Source organism: Monodelphis domestica, chromosome 5 (assembly GCF_027887165.1).
Source record: "Monodelphis domestica isolate mMonDom1 chromosome 5, mMonDom1.pri, whole genome shotgun sequence".
NCBI classification, from domain to species: domain Eukaryota; kingdom Metazoa; phylum Chordata; class Mammalia; order Didelphimorphia; family Didelphidae; genus Monodelphis; species Monodelphis domestica.
In genome coordinates this window covers 171,041,760-171,061,088 of record NC_077231.1, presented here as the reverse complement: position 1 = coordinate 171,061,088, position 19,329 = coordinate 171,041,760, and the positions used below count along the sequence as shown (strand labels likewise).

At 37.6% G+C, this 19,329-nt stretch overlaps 1 protein-coding gene and 1 long non-coding RNA gene across 3 annotated transcripts in view; one reads left to right on the top strand and one right to left on the bottom strand.

The window, feature by feature from the left end:
- HBP1 (HMG-box transcription factor 1) overlaps positions 1 to 8,709 on the bottom strand; it is a 32,392-nt gene extending 23,683 nt beyond the window's left edge. For both annotated transcript variants that reach the window (XM_056799522.1, XM_056799523.1), the window contains exons 1-3: positions 8,601 to 8,709; positions 3,002 to 3,185; positions 968 to 1,196 (exon numbers count right to left, since the gene is read on the bottom strand). In XM_056799522.1, coding sequence (XP_056655500.1) covers positions 968 to 1,196; positions 3,002 to 3,185; positions 8,601 to 8,615 — 428 coding nt within the window. In that variant the 5' untranslated portion in view covers positions 8,616 to 8,709. The remainder of the gene's footprint in view (positions 1 to 967; positions 1,197 to 3,001; positions 3,186 to 8,600) is intronic.
- Positions 8,710 to 8,810: 101 nt separating this feature from the next.
- On the top strand, positions 8,811 to 19,203 carry LOC103099131 (uncharacterized). The gene is made up of 3 exons (XR_472930.3): positions 8,811 to 9,392; positions 12,146 to 12,230; positions 13,924 to 19,203. It is a non-coding gene; the product is annotated as an uncharacterized LOC103099131 (long non-coding RNA).
- Positions 19,204 to 19,329: the final 126 nt, after the last annotated feature.

Genomic DNA, 19,329 nt, shown 5'->3' with positions numbered 1-19,329 from the left:
ATTTCTTGGACAAAAACAATGTAATCTGTTGACTCAGTGTATTACTTATATGTATGTGTGTGTAATAGCACTTTGAGATACACATTATTTTACATTCTTTTAGCTAACCAAGTCCATTGTTAAAAAGTAAATTCTATTTTCTCATTGAAGAAATCCAGTGTTGTCTTGTACCTTTTCATTCACATGAGGAAAAGATTCTGGCCATTTATTTCCTCTGCAATCTGTCAGAAGTACTCATGACTCCACAATTTTTAAAGTGAAATAACTATTAAAACAGAGTCATTTGGTTTATTTTAGAGCACCAGATTCTAGGGTAGATAACTCAGTAAGCCACTTTCTTAAACTATTTGAATGAATGGAACACCAGCGGTCAACATCAACTGAAATACATTTTAAGGAATGTTCAGAATGCCAATTTTAATCTACAAAGCAACCAACTAGCATAAGTCTACAAACACTTTATGAAAGAAACAATGCTGTAGGCTAATGGTAATGTTAAGAATCCAATGTATAATATAAAAATTACTTTAAGACCAAGGAAATTTCATTTCCATGAAAAATAAGGGAAAAGGGCTGATAAGATGATGATAATATTGAAAAAAATTATGTTGGTTAATTTTAGTAACCCTCCAAATTTCCTCCAGAAAATCATGATAGCTTGACTGTTTAAGGAAATGTCTTTCTTTTATGATGACAGAATTAAATAGAAAAAGCCAATTAATGAGCTAAAAATTTCATTCTCAAAGTTTAAAGAAAGGGTTCATTTTGGTAGCTATTTCTAATTTCCTCTACCAAAACCCTAATCCAAATAAGTTTTTAAATTCTAACATACAATTTAATCTAGTTAACAGGTCAATTAAGCCAGGTAAGGTAATTTAAACATTAATAAATGTAAACATTTTATAATTATCCATGTTACAAAACAGTATTTTAGATTTTTCTTAAAAAGTGAAATCAACATTCCTACCTGTTGTAAAATGAGCACTGCATAAGAGGACTTTGTGGACTTGTGGCTATGTTTGCCAGTTCTGTCAGCCAATCCACCTCATTTTCACAATATGCATTTTCTGACATGTCTGAGGTATTCTGGCTCCACGATGGCCTTGTATATTCTTGATGTGAAACGTCTGCACTGAGTTGGTATATGGCAGATTGGGTAGAATCATTCTGAACAGCTTGAAGTTCAGGAAGGTCATCTGCACACAAGTAAATCCAAAACCGCACATAAGAAATCACTCATTTATGGCACATTATTATCATTATTGAGTGAAAAAGAAGTCTTCCAAAGTAAATACTCGTCTTAAACAACTGGGAACATTCGAGATCATAACTTCAAAATTAAAGGTGCATTATATTTCCTTGTATTAAGTTTTGAACAACAATAATTTTTAGATTTAAGAATCACTAATATATAAATTTGACAGGTAAGATCAAATATAATGCAACAATAGATTCTAATTTCCTAATAACCTTCTAAAGGACCATAACAGGTGATTTTTATGTTCGAATGGGAGTAACAGTTATCAGAACCTACACAGAGAATAAGCAACAATAGAATAAACTCTTTGGTTACACTTACATAATAATTTTCATGGGAAAGTAATGACTTGAAAAAAAAAACCCAAACCCACATTTTAGTTTCAGTTCTCTCATGTGTAAAATGAAGGAACTGGTCTAAGTGATATTTTAAGGTACCTTTCCAGTTCTAAATCTACAATCTCATGATCCTTTACCCATATTTCTTGAAACCTTTTACTGAAACTAAAAACTGTTCTATATAAACTCTCATTCAGTATATCCATTCCTAAAATCCCAACTAAAGGATACTATTTCTCCTAATTACAAATCTCTTTTCTCAAATCAATCCCATATAAGTACCACCTCAGTCTATTTCCACCCAATTACAATAGACAATACATTTAGTCACTATCTATTTCCTATTAAATTAAGCTTGATTAGGTCCCTTTGGCTCAATCTACACAACAAAGGAAGTGAAGTCAAGGGAATGAAGCCAGTCCATTTAATCTTCTGTTTTTAACTCTCAACTCTGATTCTCTACAGCGGTTACTGGATTAGTAACCTACCCCAAACTGAAGAATCACTTTGCACTCTGTTTCTCCACCTACAACTGAATTGCTCCATTTGTTAGGAAAGGATAAACCCTTAACATTTATTAAATGCTTTCTATGTGTAAGATATTATGCCAGGTGCTAGGGAAACAAAGACAGATAACATTGGTAATGGTCTCACAAAGTTTGCAACAGGAAAGATAAATACACTAATTAACTAGAAAACATGTGAAATAAATGCTAATGTGAAAACCATAAGGGTTTGAATGATCTCATCTGATCCTCAAATAGACATATAGCAGAGACTTGGTAAACATTTGAGATACTAAATGAGAGAATACATTATTATGGGAGAAGGAGTGGGTGATCTTCAAAGATAAAGTAGCACCTGAAAGACTTCAACTGAGAAAGTTAAGATTCCACCCTAGATATGGGGAACGAGGAATAGCAAGAATAAAAGCTGAAAGATGAGAAAGGGCAGAATGAGGTCTGGTAAGTAGTCCAGCTTTGCAAGAAGAAAGTATGCCAAATGATGCAATATAAGGTAAGGCCAGATAGGTATGATGAAGCCATATTGTAGAAGTCCTTGAAAGAAAGTTAGGAGTTTATATTATATTTGAAAGGCAACAAAAAGCTACTCATTGCTATTTATTTTTAGTAGGAGTGATGTGATCAAAAATGTTTAATAAACAGATCTGGTTCAATAAAATATTAATGTTTTTTAAAATGACCAACAGTGTCAAGACCCAACTTGGTTTTAAATCACACTTTAAAAGCACAAAATAAAGTTATCTTGAAAATTACTAATGGACAAAGTCATAAATATAATTAGATTACTTTACAAGGTTAAGAGTGGAGCTTGCTATGTAATAATTAGTGCTAAATCTTATGGAGAGGCCTGGATAATTTCTGAAAAGTAGTAAATTGTTTACCAAGCTCCATGTGTTCATCACAGGAAGCATATCCAGGTGAAGATGGCAAATTCTCATTACACTGCAGCAACTCCAAGGAGTCATTCATTCCTGAAGCTCTCTTGTCCATTACCAGCAGGAGTTTCTGTACTGCATTAGACATTTGATTTGTCTTCACTTCCCACACCATGTTATGGTGTTCAGACTTAAAAGAAAAATAAGTAATGTAAATGAAAATGGCAAGATATGTGATCTTGGGAATTTTAACTACAAACAGATCAAAGGCATCATAATCTTGCATCCCCTCACTTATTTAAGTTTATTAAAACTACATTAATACTGCTCCTCAGTGTCAGGCCAATTCCCTAACACATCTTGATCTCCAACTATAACGTTAACATGCAATTACCTTTACATATGAGATTCTGAATTTATCATCATGTTAAATTTGTAAAAGTCCTTACTTTTAAAGAAAGAAAAGGACGTTATTCTATAGACAAATTTTGTTTAACATAATAACACTCTTGTGAAACTTTGGGGTCAATTTCCAATTATCTGTCTCAGAGTTTTTTATTATATTTTAATCCAATTCAACTGAACAAACATTTGTTAAACACTTTACTTTGTCCAAAAATAATGCCAGGAACAAAAACAAAATGAAAAACAGTCCCTGGCCCCAAAGAGCTTACATTCTACTGGGAGGGTTGGGGTTTAAAAATAAAGCATGCAAAACATGAAGGTACATACATGGTAATTTGAGGGAGAAGGGATTAAAAATGAGGTATTACTTAAAGGTCACATGAGGGAAGCTTATTACTCAAACTTTATAAAGGGATCATACAGCAAATGGTACTAAATCAGAAGACAAGTACTGAAAGAATTAGATGTAATCGGGATAACTAGGTTCAAATTCTGATTCTGATACTTCTATTAGTTAAGTGGCCCCAAAAGCTTGTCATTTAACCTTCCTAAGCATCAATATATCTTCATCTGTAAAATAAAGAGGCCACAATCATAGTACCTCACTGTATTATTGTGAATTTGTACCTTATAAACCTTAAAGCAACATAAATATGTGAATTATTTCATATTATGCTATAGATGAGTCTTTTTTGGGTCTTGGATCCACAGTATTCATAATTTGTTTCTTACACTTTCTAACAAAAAAAGATTCTTAAATGGTATCAAAGAGAATAGTCTTTAAAGATCATTGAGAAAATATTTTGTAAAAATTGCCACAAAATTTTTATGTTGCTTTTCTTTAAAAAAAAAATCACCACATTTCTCACTATACTAGGCTTTTAGACAATGATGGATTAGCTAAGTGGTATAATGGACAGATAACCAGACCTTAAGTCAGACTCAATTCAAATCCAGCTTCAGACACTATCTGCATGACCCTGGGGAAGTCACTTAACTTGTTTGCCTCAATTTACTCATCTGTTAAATGGGGATAATAAAAGCATCTACTACCTAAACTTGTTGTGAAGATCAAATAAGGTAACATATTTAAAGCACTTGGTGCTGTGTCTAACACATAGTAGGTGTTATATAAATATTAGCTTTTTTTAAATTTTATTTTATTAACTATACCTGTGATTTTGAAGAGACATAACCACTCAAAAAAATAGCTAAACCAGAAGCAAAATCCAACTACTAAGTCCCCTTCTATCGCTATCTATGTGGCCTTGGGTTTATAATTTCAGGTAGCTGGTTTTCCATTTCCTCAACTATAAAATAAAGGTATTGGACAAAATGACCTCTTAAATGGCCTTCCAGCTATTAATCTACACAAGCATTTATAAAGCACTGTTATGTGCCAAGCCTGTGATGAGTGCTTGACAAACATCTTATCTAAACAATAACCCAGTGAGATACAGTAAGTGCTATTTCACCCCATTTCACAAAAGAAACAGAGGCAAAACAGAGGTTAAAGGAATTGCCCAGGGTTACATGGTTAAGTGTCGGAGGTCACTTTTGAATTCAAGTCTAACTGTAGACTCAACATTCACTATACATTGCTATTTATCTGCTTCAAAATCTTTGTCTTGGAAATCCACAATCTCTCCTCACCTATTTAATTTTTTCCTAAGTCACCATAAAAATTTCAGACTAATTAATTTGTGTAAACTTAAAGTAAGCCTACTAAATTGTTAAAAGAAGCGGAGAGGGGGCAGCAGCTGGGTGTCTCAGTGAATTGAGAGCCAGGCCTAGAGATGGGAGGTCCTAGATTCAAATCTGGCCTCAGACACTTCCTAGCTGTGTGACCTGGGCAAGTCACTTAACCCCCATTGCCTAGCCCTTACAAGGTAAGGGTTTAAAAAAAAAAAAGAAGGTGCCAAGGAACTCTTTAGAAAACCTCTTAATATTGTTCAATGATAACATTAGTACTTTTCTAACATAAAAATAACTTAGGGCAATGAAATTTCCTCTACATTCATAGGGCCTATTTACTACACTTCAGACTGGACTAATAGCTATCAAATTGGGGGGGGGGGGGGGGGGCGGAAAGAACAACAGAAATCCTTTAACTATAATGTACACACTAATTCAAAAAACTTTAAGCACCTACTATGGGCAAAACATTGTAATACACACTGGGTATACCAAGATAAGATGAAAAACTTCTCTTTAAAAACAACAACAAAAAACCCTTAAAATCAAATGTTCCAGGTTACTGAAAATACACTGAAATGTTCCTTGCTGCTTAGCACATATATCAGTACATTTTATTCCATTAGGAAAATGGAGCAAAAGTAGCAAGACACAAGATAGAAAACAAACCTTTTTTTTATAATTCAGGAACTTTTAAGTTCATTGTGGTCAATTTTATTCACTCTATTACAACCATACTTAGCTTTCTAACCATTGACCGCATTTCCCAAAATTTCCATCCTTCCATTATATAATTTTAAATCTGTGGACCAACTAAATGAACATTGATTTGGAGTCAGAAATTTGCCTCTGCTATACTTTGCCTGTGTTTTCTCACATATAAAATGGACATATTAATAGTCACAGAAAAGTCATGAGAATAAGATTAGCTGATGTATTCAACTGTTATGTAAATCTTGAAGTAACACACAAATGTAAGCTCATTATTTTAAATTGCTGGTAAAATCCAGAAGTGTACAGGAAGGGACAAGACAAGGTTCTAAGTGTTAGTACTAACTTATATGAATAGATGTGTCACTTTAAAGACTTCATTTATTCTTTGCCTCATTATCTTCATCTGTAAAATGGGGCTGACGCCTCTCCCAATAGAGATGTGACAATCAAACGAAGTGTTATAAAGTGGCATAGAACAACCTATTGGGACAGTCAGATATTGAAATGAATAAAGGGACCAGGCCTGAAGTTGGGTCTCAGATACTTAACAACTATGTGACTTTGGGCAAGTCATTTCACCCTGTTTGCCTCAGTTCCTCATCAATAAAATGAGCTGAAGAAGTCAATGGCAAAAACTACTCCAGTACCTTTGCCAAGAAAACCCCAAGGTTACAAAGAGTTGAACACAACTGAACAACAAAAACAATCTAGCCCTTAATAAATTCTTTAGCCTCTTAATTGGCTTCAGTTAATACTATGGTAGGGACACAAAATTAACGGAAATAAATAGGAATGACTGACCAAAGGCTATAGTCAGTTTTTCAAATTCAGAAACCTTTTAGAAAAGAGTATTATAGCCACATAAATTTCATCTTAAATCATTTAACTGATAAAAGCTAACATTTATATAGGGCTTACAATGTGCCAGAAACTTTACAAATATTATTTCATTTGTTCTTCACAACAAATAGGGTAGGCAGGCACTATTATTACCCCCTTTTTAAGGGTGAGAAAAGAGAGACAAAGGTTAAGTGACTTGCCCTGGGTTACATAGATAGTAAATGAGGCCAGATTTAATCACAGGTCTTCCTGACTCCAAGCCCAGTATCCACTCTCTGTGCCACTCAGCTGCCCCTAAATTACATCTACCTTAAATGGAGATATTTAAAACTTCAGAATACAAAACATAAAGTCCAATACAGCTTTTTCTTCTTTGTTAATGATGGTCTGGATGTTTGAAGAAACCAAACAAGGATAACTGGGACATTACTGTATTTTACATCTAGGAAACGTAATATTGGGTGATTTGTTGTAAAGGGCTGAGGGGAGAGGGAGGGGGATCAAGGCAGAAAAAGGTGGAGAAAGAAGTCCTGATCAAGGACAAGTCAGCAATTTGCTTTAAAGGCATTTCAAGGCAATAACCTATTCATTTTTTAAGGCCTTCGGTGACCGCAGGAGGTACAATAGCTTAATTAGTGTCCTTTGCTTTAATCAGAATACTGAACAGGAATTTGATTTAAAATAACTTTTAATTTCACACCCAAATTGAGAATTCATTAATAACCCTCATTCATTCCCTACCACATATATCTTTCCTCCCTTCTTCCCTGCCCAATAGCACTCTGGCTAAAATGTTTCATGACCCTTGCCCCACACTGTTTATAGAAGAGAAGACTTGCTGAGAAGCAACCAGGAAAGAACTCTTAAAAGTGTACAGACTCCTAAGGTGGTAACACCTGGGCTGTGCAATTAAGAAGATGACAAAGTACAGTCGGTGTAAACAATTACACCTAGATGTCTTTTTTCCCCTTAAATATGACGTAGACAGCTGTACAAGCTGGAAGTAGGAAACCTGAGTGGCCTGCCAAGCCGCCTGGGTTCGGCTGTGCATCCGGAGCACCGCCCTCCCAGTAAAAGCCAAGTCCATCCCCTTCCTGCCCCCACTGCCCCCACTCTCCTTCATTACTCATTCCCTCTACCCCCCCCTTCCGTCATGTGACCACCGCCTGGACGCGAAGGTTGTTTATCCCCCTTCGACGCTGCCTCATTGCGCAGGCGCCCCAGAGCCCATTCATTCGAACTGCGTAACAATGAGCCCCAGGGCCCAGGGGCTTCGAGACATAGGAGGCTCCGGCTACCTCCACCAACTTCCCTGCCTAGGCTCAGACAGAGACTCTGGGCAACCTTTCGCTGCCACCCTCAACCCTCCTCAACCTAGTTAAAGCCGCCCCTTCGGCCTCCCCCCCGCAGGAAGAGTTGGCAATCAAACTTTGCCAAAGCCCTAAAGCTTCATGCCCGTCCCTTCGTCCCATCGACACGCACTGGGGCAGCTCCCCACCCCGACCGGATAGGCACCAGGTTCGCTCTCCCTCAGCCCTACTCCTAAGGACCCTCGCGCACCCCAGCCAGAGCCGCCGCGGCGAGTCGCCAGTCGGCTCACGCAGGTAGGCTCACGGCCGTTACGAAAGGGATTCAGGGACCGAAAAAAAGTAGAATCGACGGTTAACGGCCACGGCCCGCGGCTGCCGGCCAGGGTGAAGTGAAGCACCCGACTGAAGCTCGGCACTCAGCGTCCTCTGCCTCCCTCCATCCGCCCGCCCCCCCTTTTCCTGAAGCGAGACACAAACAAGCCCAGCCACGAAGTGAGAACATCGCAAGACAGAAATCACGCGAGTTGCGCCGTCCTCTCTTGCGTCCCCGCACACCCTCCGCCACCGCCGGACAGGGCCTGACGGGGCGTCTGAAGTCCCGGACACAGCTTTCATTCCTCAACCGAAACTTTCCCACTTACCAAACCCGTCGCCATTACCAAGTCTTTCAAGCTTCTCCTTCCCCCTCCCCTCAACCCCCTAGGGGCCGGGCCTCCGCCTAGCTCTCTCGTTCTTTCATTGGCTTGTAGAGTCGCCATTCGACCATTCTCCTGCTCCCATTGGATACTATAGATGTCTGTCATGAGAGGCGGGTACATGTTGATAATTTGCTTTTATTGATTGGATAATTGGGTGCGTCAATCATAGGGAAAAGCTATTCGGATTGGATCGTTGCCTAGACTCCGGAGATATATGCCAAACTTTGTCGCGGACATGAATTGTGGGAATGTAGTCTCTGATCGCCTTTGAATGCGGAAACAGGCAAGTTGATGGAATTTAGTGAACTACAACTCCCAGAATCCCAGGCGCGCCCCAGTCTTGATAGTAAACAAGAGTCATTGGGACACGTGTATCAGCTCGTTTGTTTTGGTATCTGAAGAAAAAAGGAGGGGGCGAGGAAGGGAGGATTTTGATTCTAGGTCCTTTCTCGCTTTCTTCAGGGCCTCTTTACAACACTTGGAGAAACTGAGGCCTTTGACACAAAAACTTTTGCTGCCCAGATAAAGTTCTACTTTTGTTGCCCAGATAAAGTTCCATGCTGGCCAGGTAACAAGAGATCCAGAGGCTGTTTATATACTAAGATGAATTCACAAAAGAAATCCTCTCAGGAAGACGCCAAGCATCTCTGAGAAAGGGGTCCCATTGATGGGACTGAACTTCCTGTAACATATCCCAGTCAAAAAGCAGCTTTTTCAACTGCAGTTTCCTTCGTGGTGAGGAGAGTGAAAGGTTTTTATTTGGAGCCTTTGTGTGGACCCACTGGTCATGATATGTTAAACAAAAGCTATGCCTTTTCTCTTAACTTGTGTTATCCACAGTAAACAAAGCTGGTGAGGTCATGTTTCTAGTAGCGAAACATGTGAATTAAACTAATTTGTATTTTCTAACATTTTCACTTGAGTTCTTCAAGAAGCTTGAGTATGTCCTCAAAACAGCATACAAGCTGCCCTTTCACTCTTTTTCCACTAGGCGCTCCTCAATGCCAAAATTAGTGAAACACTGAGTCACAGCGTGGGGTGGTGGGGAGGAGATGGTGGTGGTGGTGATGATAATTACTGTTTTATTGTTATATCCACTTTAAACACTACTCCTTTGAGATTGAGTGTATTTCATCTGTAATTCATGTTTTCACATTCACATAACAAAACATTACCTGTGAATAATCAATTCAGCCTTACATCATTTCGGGAATACTTCGAATTATTTCTAGGATTTCTAAACTGTATTCTTTTTTTTAATCAAGAAAAATGTAGATTTATAGCTGAGTTTGTAAAAATTGTTCAAGTGTAAGCCTATAGAATTTATTTGGTGGTTATGAAATTTCTTTGGACCTTTGAAGCAAAAAATGTTTCCTCTATATCAGTAATTCTTTTCCTTTTTTGTTTTAGACTTCTTTAAAGGGAGAAAAAAACAAGTTAACAGGCCCCCCAGATTAAAAAAAATACTTTAGCCATGTGACTTTGGGCAAATCACTTAATCCCCATTGCCTAGCCCCTACAGTTTTTCTACCTTGGAACCAATACATAGTTATGATTCTAAGACCAAAGGTAAGGGTTTAAAAGTGAGAAAGAGATACTTTATAAAATGTATGGAAATGTATCACTGACCAAATAGATTCCGTTTGGATATTGACTAGGATGTTAATTCTTCTTGCCTTTAAATTTTCTCTTTAGAGAAAACAAAATGAAGGTCAAAAAAAATGACAAAACTTTTAAGGGGAAATTAACTATGGAGGCGCTTTAAGGTTTAAGATTTGCAATCTTACAAAAAAAAATTTTTTTTGCAATCTTTAAAATTTACTATCCTGATTTAGAAACAGCTCCTTTGTTCTTCACTACAACCTCATAGGGTAGATATTAAATGGACTATTATGCCCTCTTTTTTTTTTAACAAGGAAATAGGTTAAATAACCAGATAGTAACAGGGATTCTAACAAAAAGAATGTATCTCCTGACATTAGGTTCATTATTCTTTTCATCCATCAGGCCAGACCATATTTGTAAGATAAAAGTTCAAAATCAGAACTCTTCCATTTTATCACTAGTGTGATTTTTTTTCCTGACAAAATAAGCTAAAAGTTCCCCTAAGTGGAAAAATGATCTATTGTTCTTAAAAATAATTCGTTGGTTTCAACTGATTATTTTGTAATTAAGGTCGATCCCAGTTACTGCTGGGAATTCTAGTTACCTTCCTCCTAAGCAATGGACATTGGTTGTATAATGCATATTAACTATAAGTGGCCATTTTAAAGCCACACTGAGAACATGGACGCCCCCCAGTTTTGTTATAGAACCCATGCAAGTCAACCTTAATTTCAAGTAAAAGTTTATGTAATGTTTCAGTAAAGAGAAATGATATTTTGTACAAAAAAAAAAGTTATAGAGACTTTAGGGAAGGAAATAACCATTTATTAAGCAATAGACACTTAAATATCTAATTTGATTCACCCAACAATTCTGAAAGGTTGACATTATAATTACCCCATTTTACAATTGAGGAAACTGAGGCAGTGAGCGATCAAGTCACTTGACCAAAGTCACAAAGCTAATATAGTGTCTGAGGCCAGACTTAAACTCCTGTCTTCTTGAATCATATAGTCTTGGCTGCAAATACTCCACTCTGCCACCTAGTGGCCTAGAGAAAATGATTTATGACAGTTACTCTTTGTCAAAAGGTTTGGTAGTACCCTTCATCCATTTCCCCAAGAAAAGCCTTTTGGTTTTGGTTTTGGTTTTTTTCCTGATCTGTCACCTAACTTTCCAAAGAGCTTTTCTCAGAAGTTTGGAAAGGGTTTTGGAAGAAAATACTGTTTTTAATACTAATATAGAAACTTAAAGGGGGGGCAGCTGGGTAACTCAGTGGATTGAGAACCAGGCCTAGAGACGGGAGGTCCTAGGTTCAAATCTGGCCTCAGCCACTTCCTAGCTGTGTGACCCTGGGCAAGTCACTTGACCCCCAATCCCTAGCCCTTACCACTCTTCTGCCTTGGAGCCAATACACAGTATTGACTCCAAGATGGAAGGTAAGGGTTTTAATAAAAAAAAAAAGAAAAAAGAAACTTAAAGGGAGGTTGTTATATAGGTTTTCTGCTTCCACACAGGAAACTTTAGAATATTGATTATCCAAGTCATTACAAATGTGGGTAAAAGTGGTCTTCAACTCTTTTGTAAGTACTCAAACAGTCTCTCAGTACACACAAACATACACACATACAAAACATTCACATACATGTGTATATATATACTCACATGTATCACATAAAGAACATTAATCTTCTGAATGTGTTGTTTTTATCCACTGCCTCCCCCCACTTCACAGTCTCCTATTCAATTCCCCCTTTTCTCATTTCCCTCCTACTTCTCTGTCTTGCTCTTCTTTGTCACCATAATAATTATCTATGGTTAGGTGTTATTTGATGTTTGCTCATTTTCTTAGCCTTCTTTTTACTTTTATTTTTATCCTGAAGGTGGGCTCCATTCTCAGGACAGAGAGGGCATACTCAAACTTCAGTTTTTTCTTGCTGCTACACTCGGTTCTAGTTCTGAGTTTCTGTAAGTTTCAATTCTCCCAAAGTTTTTTGAAGCCACTTCCTATTGCTGATTCAGTCTACCGCAGGGCCTGCTGGTGGCTTCCAGCCGGCACTATGAGCTATCCTTGTGTTGGGGATCATGGCCTTAGCTCAGGCTTGGGCAGGGGCTCTGGGCCTCCCCTTGGGTTTACAGTAGCCTGCACACAACAAATTGCTTGTGCTAATGCTTGGGGCCTTACCTCTGGCCTCTAGGCTCCACTTTGGTTGGAAGTGGCCAGGTGCACTGTGGACTGCTTTGTGCCTGAGCTTAGAACTTCAAGGGGTAAGTGTGTTCTGCTTTTGGCTTAAGCAAGGCCTAGGGGTTTTAATGTTCACTTGGGCCTAGGTTCAGAACCTTGAGCAGTAGTGATGAGATGGGGGTGGGAGCTTGCTATTGGCTTGTGCTGGTGTTCCTTATGTTCTCTTCTCACCTCAGTGAAGCAGACCCTCTCTGCCGACCTTCCAAGTTGTTTTCTGCAGGAGAATTGCTTCACTTCATTCCTTTGTTGGTTCTGTCACTCTAATATTCATTTTGTTATTTTAATGTTGGTTGGAGAAGATTCTCAGAGTGGTTAGAGCACTCAATTTCTCTATCATCTTGGCTCCTCCATTTCTTCTATATGTAGTGTTAATAAGCATTCCACATCTTTCAAAGGCAGTCTGAGAGGCAGATCATTTAATCTTTCTTATGCTATTTCTTCATTGGAGATGTTTATACTTTCTATAGATAAGTGTTTTCAGCTGATTTTTAGGCACATTATTTTTTGAATTATTTTTTATTCTTAATTGAAACATATACAAACACAATCATTTCTGTGTACCTAGCAAAACAGAAAAAGATTATATATGAAACTGACTCTCCAACAATCATTTACACTCCCCCTCCTTTCTATTTTAGCACATTCTTTTTTTTACCCTCCTTTCTTTTTTCTTTCTTAAAACCCTCAGAACAGAACCAAGAAACTCCAAGTCTTCAGTTTTCCCTATTTAACGCCCATTATAACCTTTGAAGATAAGGTTCTAAAGAATCACTTGTTTTGTTTTTTTTCCCCCCTCCCTATTAGACTGATGACACTATCATCATTTAGCCCCTTCTCAAATTTATCTTTCTAGATTTCTTTGGACTCCCTTGTCTGTCTTTCAAACCAATTACTCAGCTATGAAGTTTTTTCATTAAAGATCCATTTTTTTTTCCTATGTAGGATTATAATCATCCTTGCAAAATTAGTTATTCTTTATTGCAACCCTTTCTTCTTTTGCCTTTTGGATACTGTATTACATGATCTCCTTTCTTTCATAATAGAAGCTTCTAAGTCTCAAGTGAGTTCCAAAGCATAGCATTTAAACTGTTTTTTTTTCAGTCTCTCGATAGATAGATAGATAGATAGATAGATAGATAGATAGATAGATAGATAGATATAAAACCCTTATCTTCTGTCTTAGGATCAATACTGTGTATTGGTTCTAAGGCAATGGAGTGTTAAGTGACTTGCCAAGGGTCACACAGCTAGGAAGTGTCTGAGGTCAAATTTGAACCCATGACCTCCCATTTCTAGGTCTGACTCTCCACCCATAGAGCCACTTTAGCTGTTCCCCTTGCAATATTTTTTGGTTGATGTGTTCTGGATTAAAGTTATGACAGTCCTAAGATAATTCTTTTGCTGTTTTTTTTTCAGATGATGATCAGTGGATTTTTTTCTATCTTCACTTTGGTCTCTGGTTATAATAGATGCGAGCAGTTTTTATATATGAATTATTGAAATATGCAGGATTTAAAAATACCGTAATGGTTCTAAATTTGTTCTTTTTTTCAATTTGTTATTACTAACCACTACCAACAAAAGATATTTAAATATGTAAAAAACTCATGTGTAAAGTCACAAACTCCATATTGTTAACAATTTGTTTAAAATATGTAAATTATATGTGTTCCTATAAGAGTGAAAACTATGAAACTGGCCTTTAAATTAATTTGTTAAATCAAAAGCAGTAGGGGGGAAAAGATGGAAAAATAGGAGAAAGATATATAGTTGACCTTCCTTATTGCTTCATTTAGCTGGCTATTCTACAGTCACCATGAGGACCCCCTAACCAAATTCATAGGGAAGTCCAGTCAGCTCAAAAACACAGAAGCAAAGAGGGCAAAATCCGCTCCTGCCTCAGTTTATCAAACCTTGTCTCTGCCCACTAACTCTCTCCCATCAAGTCTCAGTAGCTAACTATGGCTTTCTATTTTGCAGGAGATATTGCTTCAAGGGGCATTGCAGGAGATATTGCCCTGCCCTCACTGGCCAAACTATCTTGACTCCATTGCTGCCCCTTTCCAGCTGCCATTCTATCCTTGTGACCCAATTTACCCAATGATTTCCCTCTCAGTCCTCTCTTTCCAGCTGAGTTCAAACTCCTGCCAGGTACACCTAGTCAAAAGGGAAGGGTAAATTTCCTTTGCAAAGTGCCAGTATAAACATCCTCTGCTTTTTAAAATTCCCTTTGGATTGTGTATATTATTGTACTTTTCTCTTTTCATCTCTTCATGTATTTCCCTCATTTTCTTTATATTTCCAATATGTGTCATTTCTAATTACATAATACACTCCATTACATTAAAATACCACAACCTATTCATCCATTTCTGCCAATCATTGTATTTGGGTTGAAATAAATTGTCATTACAAATAAAACTTCCATGAATATTTTCATGCATACACAGCTTTTTTATCCTCTTAATAATGTCTTGAGGGCCAAATCCTAGTAATGGAGTCCTTAGAGCTCTTTTGTATATTTTCATCTTGTTTTCTAAAAAATAATAGTTGCTCTAGCAAAATCAGGCCTGTTTTTCCATGTTCCTATTTACTTTGATCTATTTAACTTTGTGTTCACAGTTAATATATATTCCCAGGGTCATATTTAACAAGATTGGTCCTTAGACAGCAGATACAACATGTTGCCAGGATTTTACAAGTCTTTCCAGCTTGGTCATACCCAGTGGAACTTTTGTTCCAATGCCATCACCTCTCAGGAATGCAGGATTATCTCCATAATAAAATGAATGGCGTAGAACAGTTTTGCAGAATATTTATGCTCTCTAAGCCATTGTTCCACCAGAAACCATATTTGGATTATGTGTATGCTCAGGCTTAGATCTGCTATGAGCCTCAAAGATGTGGGGGGGCTCTCTAGATACCTATCATATTTAGTTTATCTAAAGTTCTATTTCTTCTCCTTTACTTAATTTTTTTTTTTGTTACATTCATCTAGTTCTGAGAGGGGAAAAATTAAAATCTACTGCTATTCTCTATTTCTATCTGTACTTCATTTAGTTTTTCCTTTAAAAATCTGGATACTATAAAACTCTTGGTGAATACAAATCCAAAATAATATAGTTATTCTGTTCATCCCTTCCAATTATATCCATTTTAGTCCCAACTGTCAGAGATCATGACTACTGCCCCTGCCTTCCCTGGATCAGTTGAGGTCTAGTATATCCTACTGTAGCCCCTCACCTTCACTGTAGGTGTGGCAATGACAAAAGAGTCATAGGTTTATTAGGAAGAGAGGAGGATTTAAGGGGAAAGAAAATGGGTTTAGTTTTGGACATGTTGAGTTTGATATCTATGGATTATCTAATTCTAGATATTTAATAGGCAGCTGGAGACCTGGCTTAGGGATGGGTAAGTAGATTTGAGTATCATAAGCAGTGATAATATGGGGTTAATGAGATCACCAAATGAAATAGAATAGAGGGAAAAGAAAAGAGGCTCCAGGGCAGAGCCCTGGGCATGGACTGGATGAAGATCCAGTAAAGCAAACTGAAGGATGTGAGCAACAAAATGATAGACTTGTTTCCATGGTCCCTGACCCCCAGAATTAAAAGTAAAGTTAAAAAAAAAAACCTGAACCCCAGAGACTGATGCTCATTGACCCTGAACCCACTCAGCACCCCTCCCTCACTCTCCATGCCATGAGCAGGGAAGCTGCACTTAGTCACCCCAAGGAGCAACACCTTACATTAAAACTACACTCCAGTTCCCTCTCCCTTGAGTTTACTTAGCTCTTGCCTGCCAGCTCAGCCATGGTCCTTCAGGAACAAAAATCTGGGGCCTCATCCTAGTACCCAAACTTAAAAGCTCTGAGCTGTCAGGCCAGGGAAAGCAGGTTTTGAATGTCCTATTTTAGCAGGCTCTGAGGGCCAGAGAAATGAGGAACAGAGGGAGTGAGATCACCAAGATAGAATACTGGGCACATGAGTTGTGCAGTACTCCATTATGCCTAAGGGAAGAGCACCACACCCAACAGACCACCCCAAAATCCTTTGGGGCAGAGACCTAAACTGGAATTTTAAATTGCCCTTTGGGGAAGTAGGCTGAGACTCTTTGAAATCCAGCCCCCAAGAACACCAAAATCAGAGAGGAGGAACTCAGAAGTGTAAGTAAAAAGGGAAGACAAAGTACTGAAGATTCCAGGAAGAAAAAAAATTACAGACCTCGAGCATAAAACAATAGAAAAACAGTAACAGGACCTCCAGTTCTAGCAAAGAAAGTCAGGCACCTATGAATGCTACAAAATGAAGGAAAATAATCCAACATCTAATGAAAAGACCAGATGGAATATGAGCAGAACATGGAATCTCAATACCATTCCTGAATAGTTTAAAAGATGAAAATTGAGAGGAAAATGTCTTACATAGCAAAAAATGATCTGAATAGAAAAACTTCAATCTGCAAAGGCAAACCTTACCAAAGAAAGGAGAGAATAGATTGGGAATGCAAAAGCCCCAAAGTAAAAGATGACCTGTGTGTGGAGTGAGAAATTAGTGTGTTATACTCAAGTTATTAATTGTAATATCTAAAGTTGGTGTGTCCCCCCCTCCCCCCCCCATCCTTATAAAAGCTTTAAAGCTTTTATAGTCTGTCTGGGAATTGCCCTAGGCAGGAGGCCCAGGCTGATGGCCTCAAATCCTGAAGTACTCCTGATCAGATCCTAATACCAATCCTGAGTACCCTTTTGTTTTAGAAGACTCTCTTATTGTATCTTTGTATATGGATTATAGAAGCTTCTTCCAGGAGGTCAAGCCCTAAGGCTTGACTAATCATCTCATCAGCCCCACCTAGATAAGAGTATTTGTCTCCAGCTTCTTGAACATAAATATTGATTTGCTTGGATGTATCCATTGTGAAGCTATTCTCTAATTTCTGGAAGATGTTAATTAGCTTGAATGTGTTCATTGTAAAACCACTGTAAAGCTATTCAACATTCTATCTCCAACTGTTGTAAACATGTTAAGATCCTTTCTGGGAGACTTGGTTGAATCGGGATTCTATAAGTAAGGGATTTTTCTGTGAATTTTTGGGCATTTGTCTTGGGTCCATGACTTGCTATGGTGCCCCTCCCATCTCTCAATAAAGCATTATATTTTAAATGATCAATTTCCATGGTCATATATTTTTTCATAAGTGATAAAAGAGGGTGAACTTTGAAATTTCTAAGATTCCCTCAATTTCCACTCCATACACCTAGAAGAAGAGGAAAAAGCAAGAACATTAAAGGAAAACATGTGCAGTATACAAAAAACATGGATCTCAAAGACAGGATTCATAGAAACAAAAAATTTTAACACCATAATAAAGAAAATGACAAAAATAGAACTGACCAGAACTTCTGAATATAGCAAATGAAACTGCAATGGAAAGAATTCAGATACTCTACAGAAAAAAAATGCAAGACACCTTGTGACTAAATTTAACAACTGGATTCAGAAGTGCGTTTTGTAAGTCATAAGGAAAAGGACCTTGAAATACAAAAGAAAAGACATTAAAATAGTACAAGACTATTCCATTAGGAGGAGGAGGGAATGGAGTAATGTATTCCAAAGAACTTTAGAGCTTAGATATAGCCCAGGGTGACTTCTCTTGCAAATCTGAGTAACATTACAGTATAAAATATGGACATTGTGACTGTGAAAATGTGGGTTTCAAGACTTTGAATTGCCAAAACTGTAAAGATAATTTTAGTGTCTTGATTTTATATCAAAAATAAATGGTCGCCATGGGAAATATTCTCAAATATGAAATACTCAAGTCAGCTGGGTTTTATGGAGATTTTAATTAATACAAATGAAGGAATTAAAGGAAGGGAGAGAGACAGAGTAAGAGGAGATAGTAGGAAAAGGCTTAGGGCCTAGGTCTCTTTAAGAGAGAAAACTAAGTCGGTCTTTTATCCACTCACCACAAGATTTTTTCCCAAGCAAAACTCCAATTCTTCACTGAAATCCTCAACTCCTGAACTGAGTTCAGAGAGAGCTCTAACTCCTGACCTCCAATTCAGCTTCCAAAGCTGGATTAACTTCAGAGGCCTCACGTTCCTTCCTTTTAAAGAAAATTTTCTCGTGTCACCTCTCCTAAATTTTCACATCTACCAATCACAGTAGACGCTTTTCCAGGACTGCCCATTCTTAGTCCTCACCACTCTTTAGTTCTCACCTTCTCTGGGGAGATTATATCTTCTGAGTACTTCACACCTCTTTTGCTAAACTTGCCCTTTGTAAGTTGCTTGACCTTTTAGTAATTAATTTGACTTTCACAGGTACTTAGCACCCTTTTGTATTAGATCTAAAAATAGACCTAACTTAAAGGCTTTTGGCCTCACTATAAGTATGAGTTAGGGTCTTTTTCATTGTTCCATCAGGAGTTTACAACTTTATCTTCCCCTAAAGTATGCCTAAGTATGGGTGGAGAAATGTAAAATTCCCAATACATTCCTGATCAAGTATCTCCATTGTTTAAAATGGGAAATAGCCTTAACCAAATGTTCCAAGGTAGAGTCTGAGAATTTTTAAGATTCTCAACATTCAATAAAGAAGAGTTTGAAACTATTTTTTGAAGAAAAAAAAACTGCAGGGATTATTTGCATCTTGAACCCTCCCCCTCCCCCCATCACCATCACCACACACAACAGAAATGGAGGAGTGAATAAATACAGGCAGCAATCGCATCAGGGAGATAATAGGAGAAATCTTTCTAAATGTATGCAAGGAAACAGTGAATGTGGAAACATGACAGGTAACAGTGAAGAGATGGACAGAA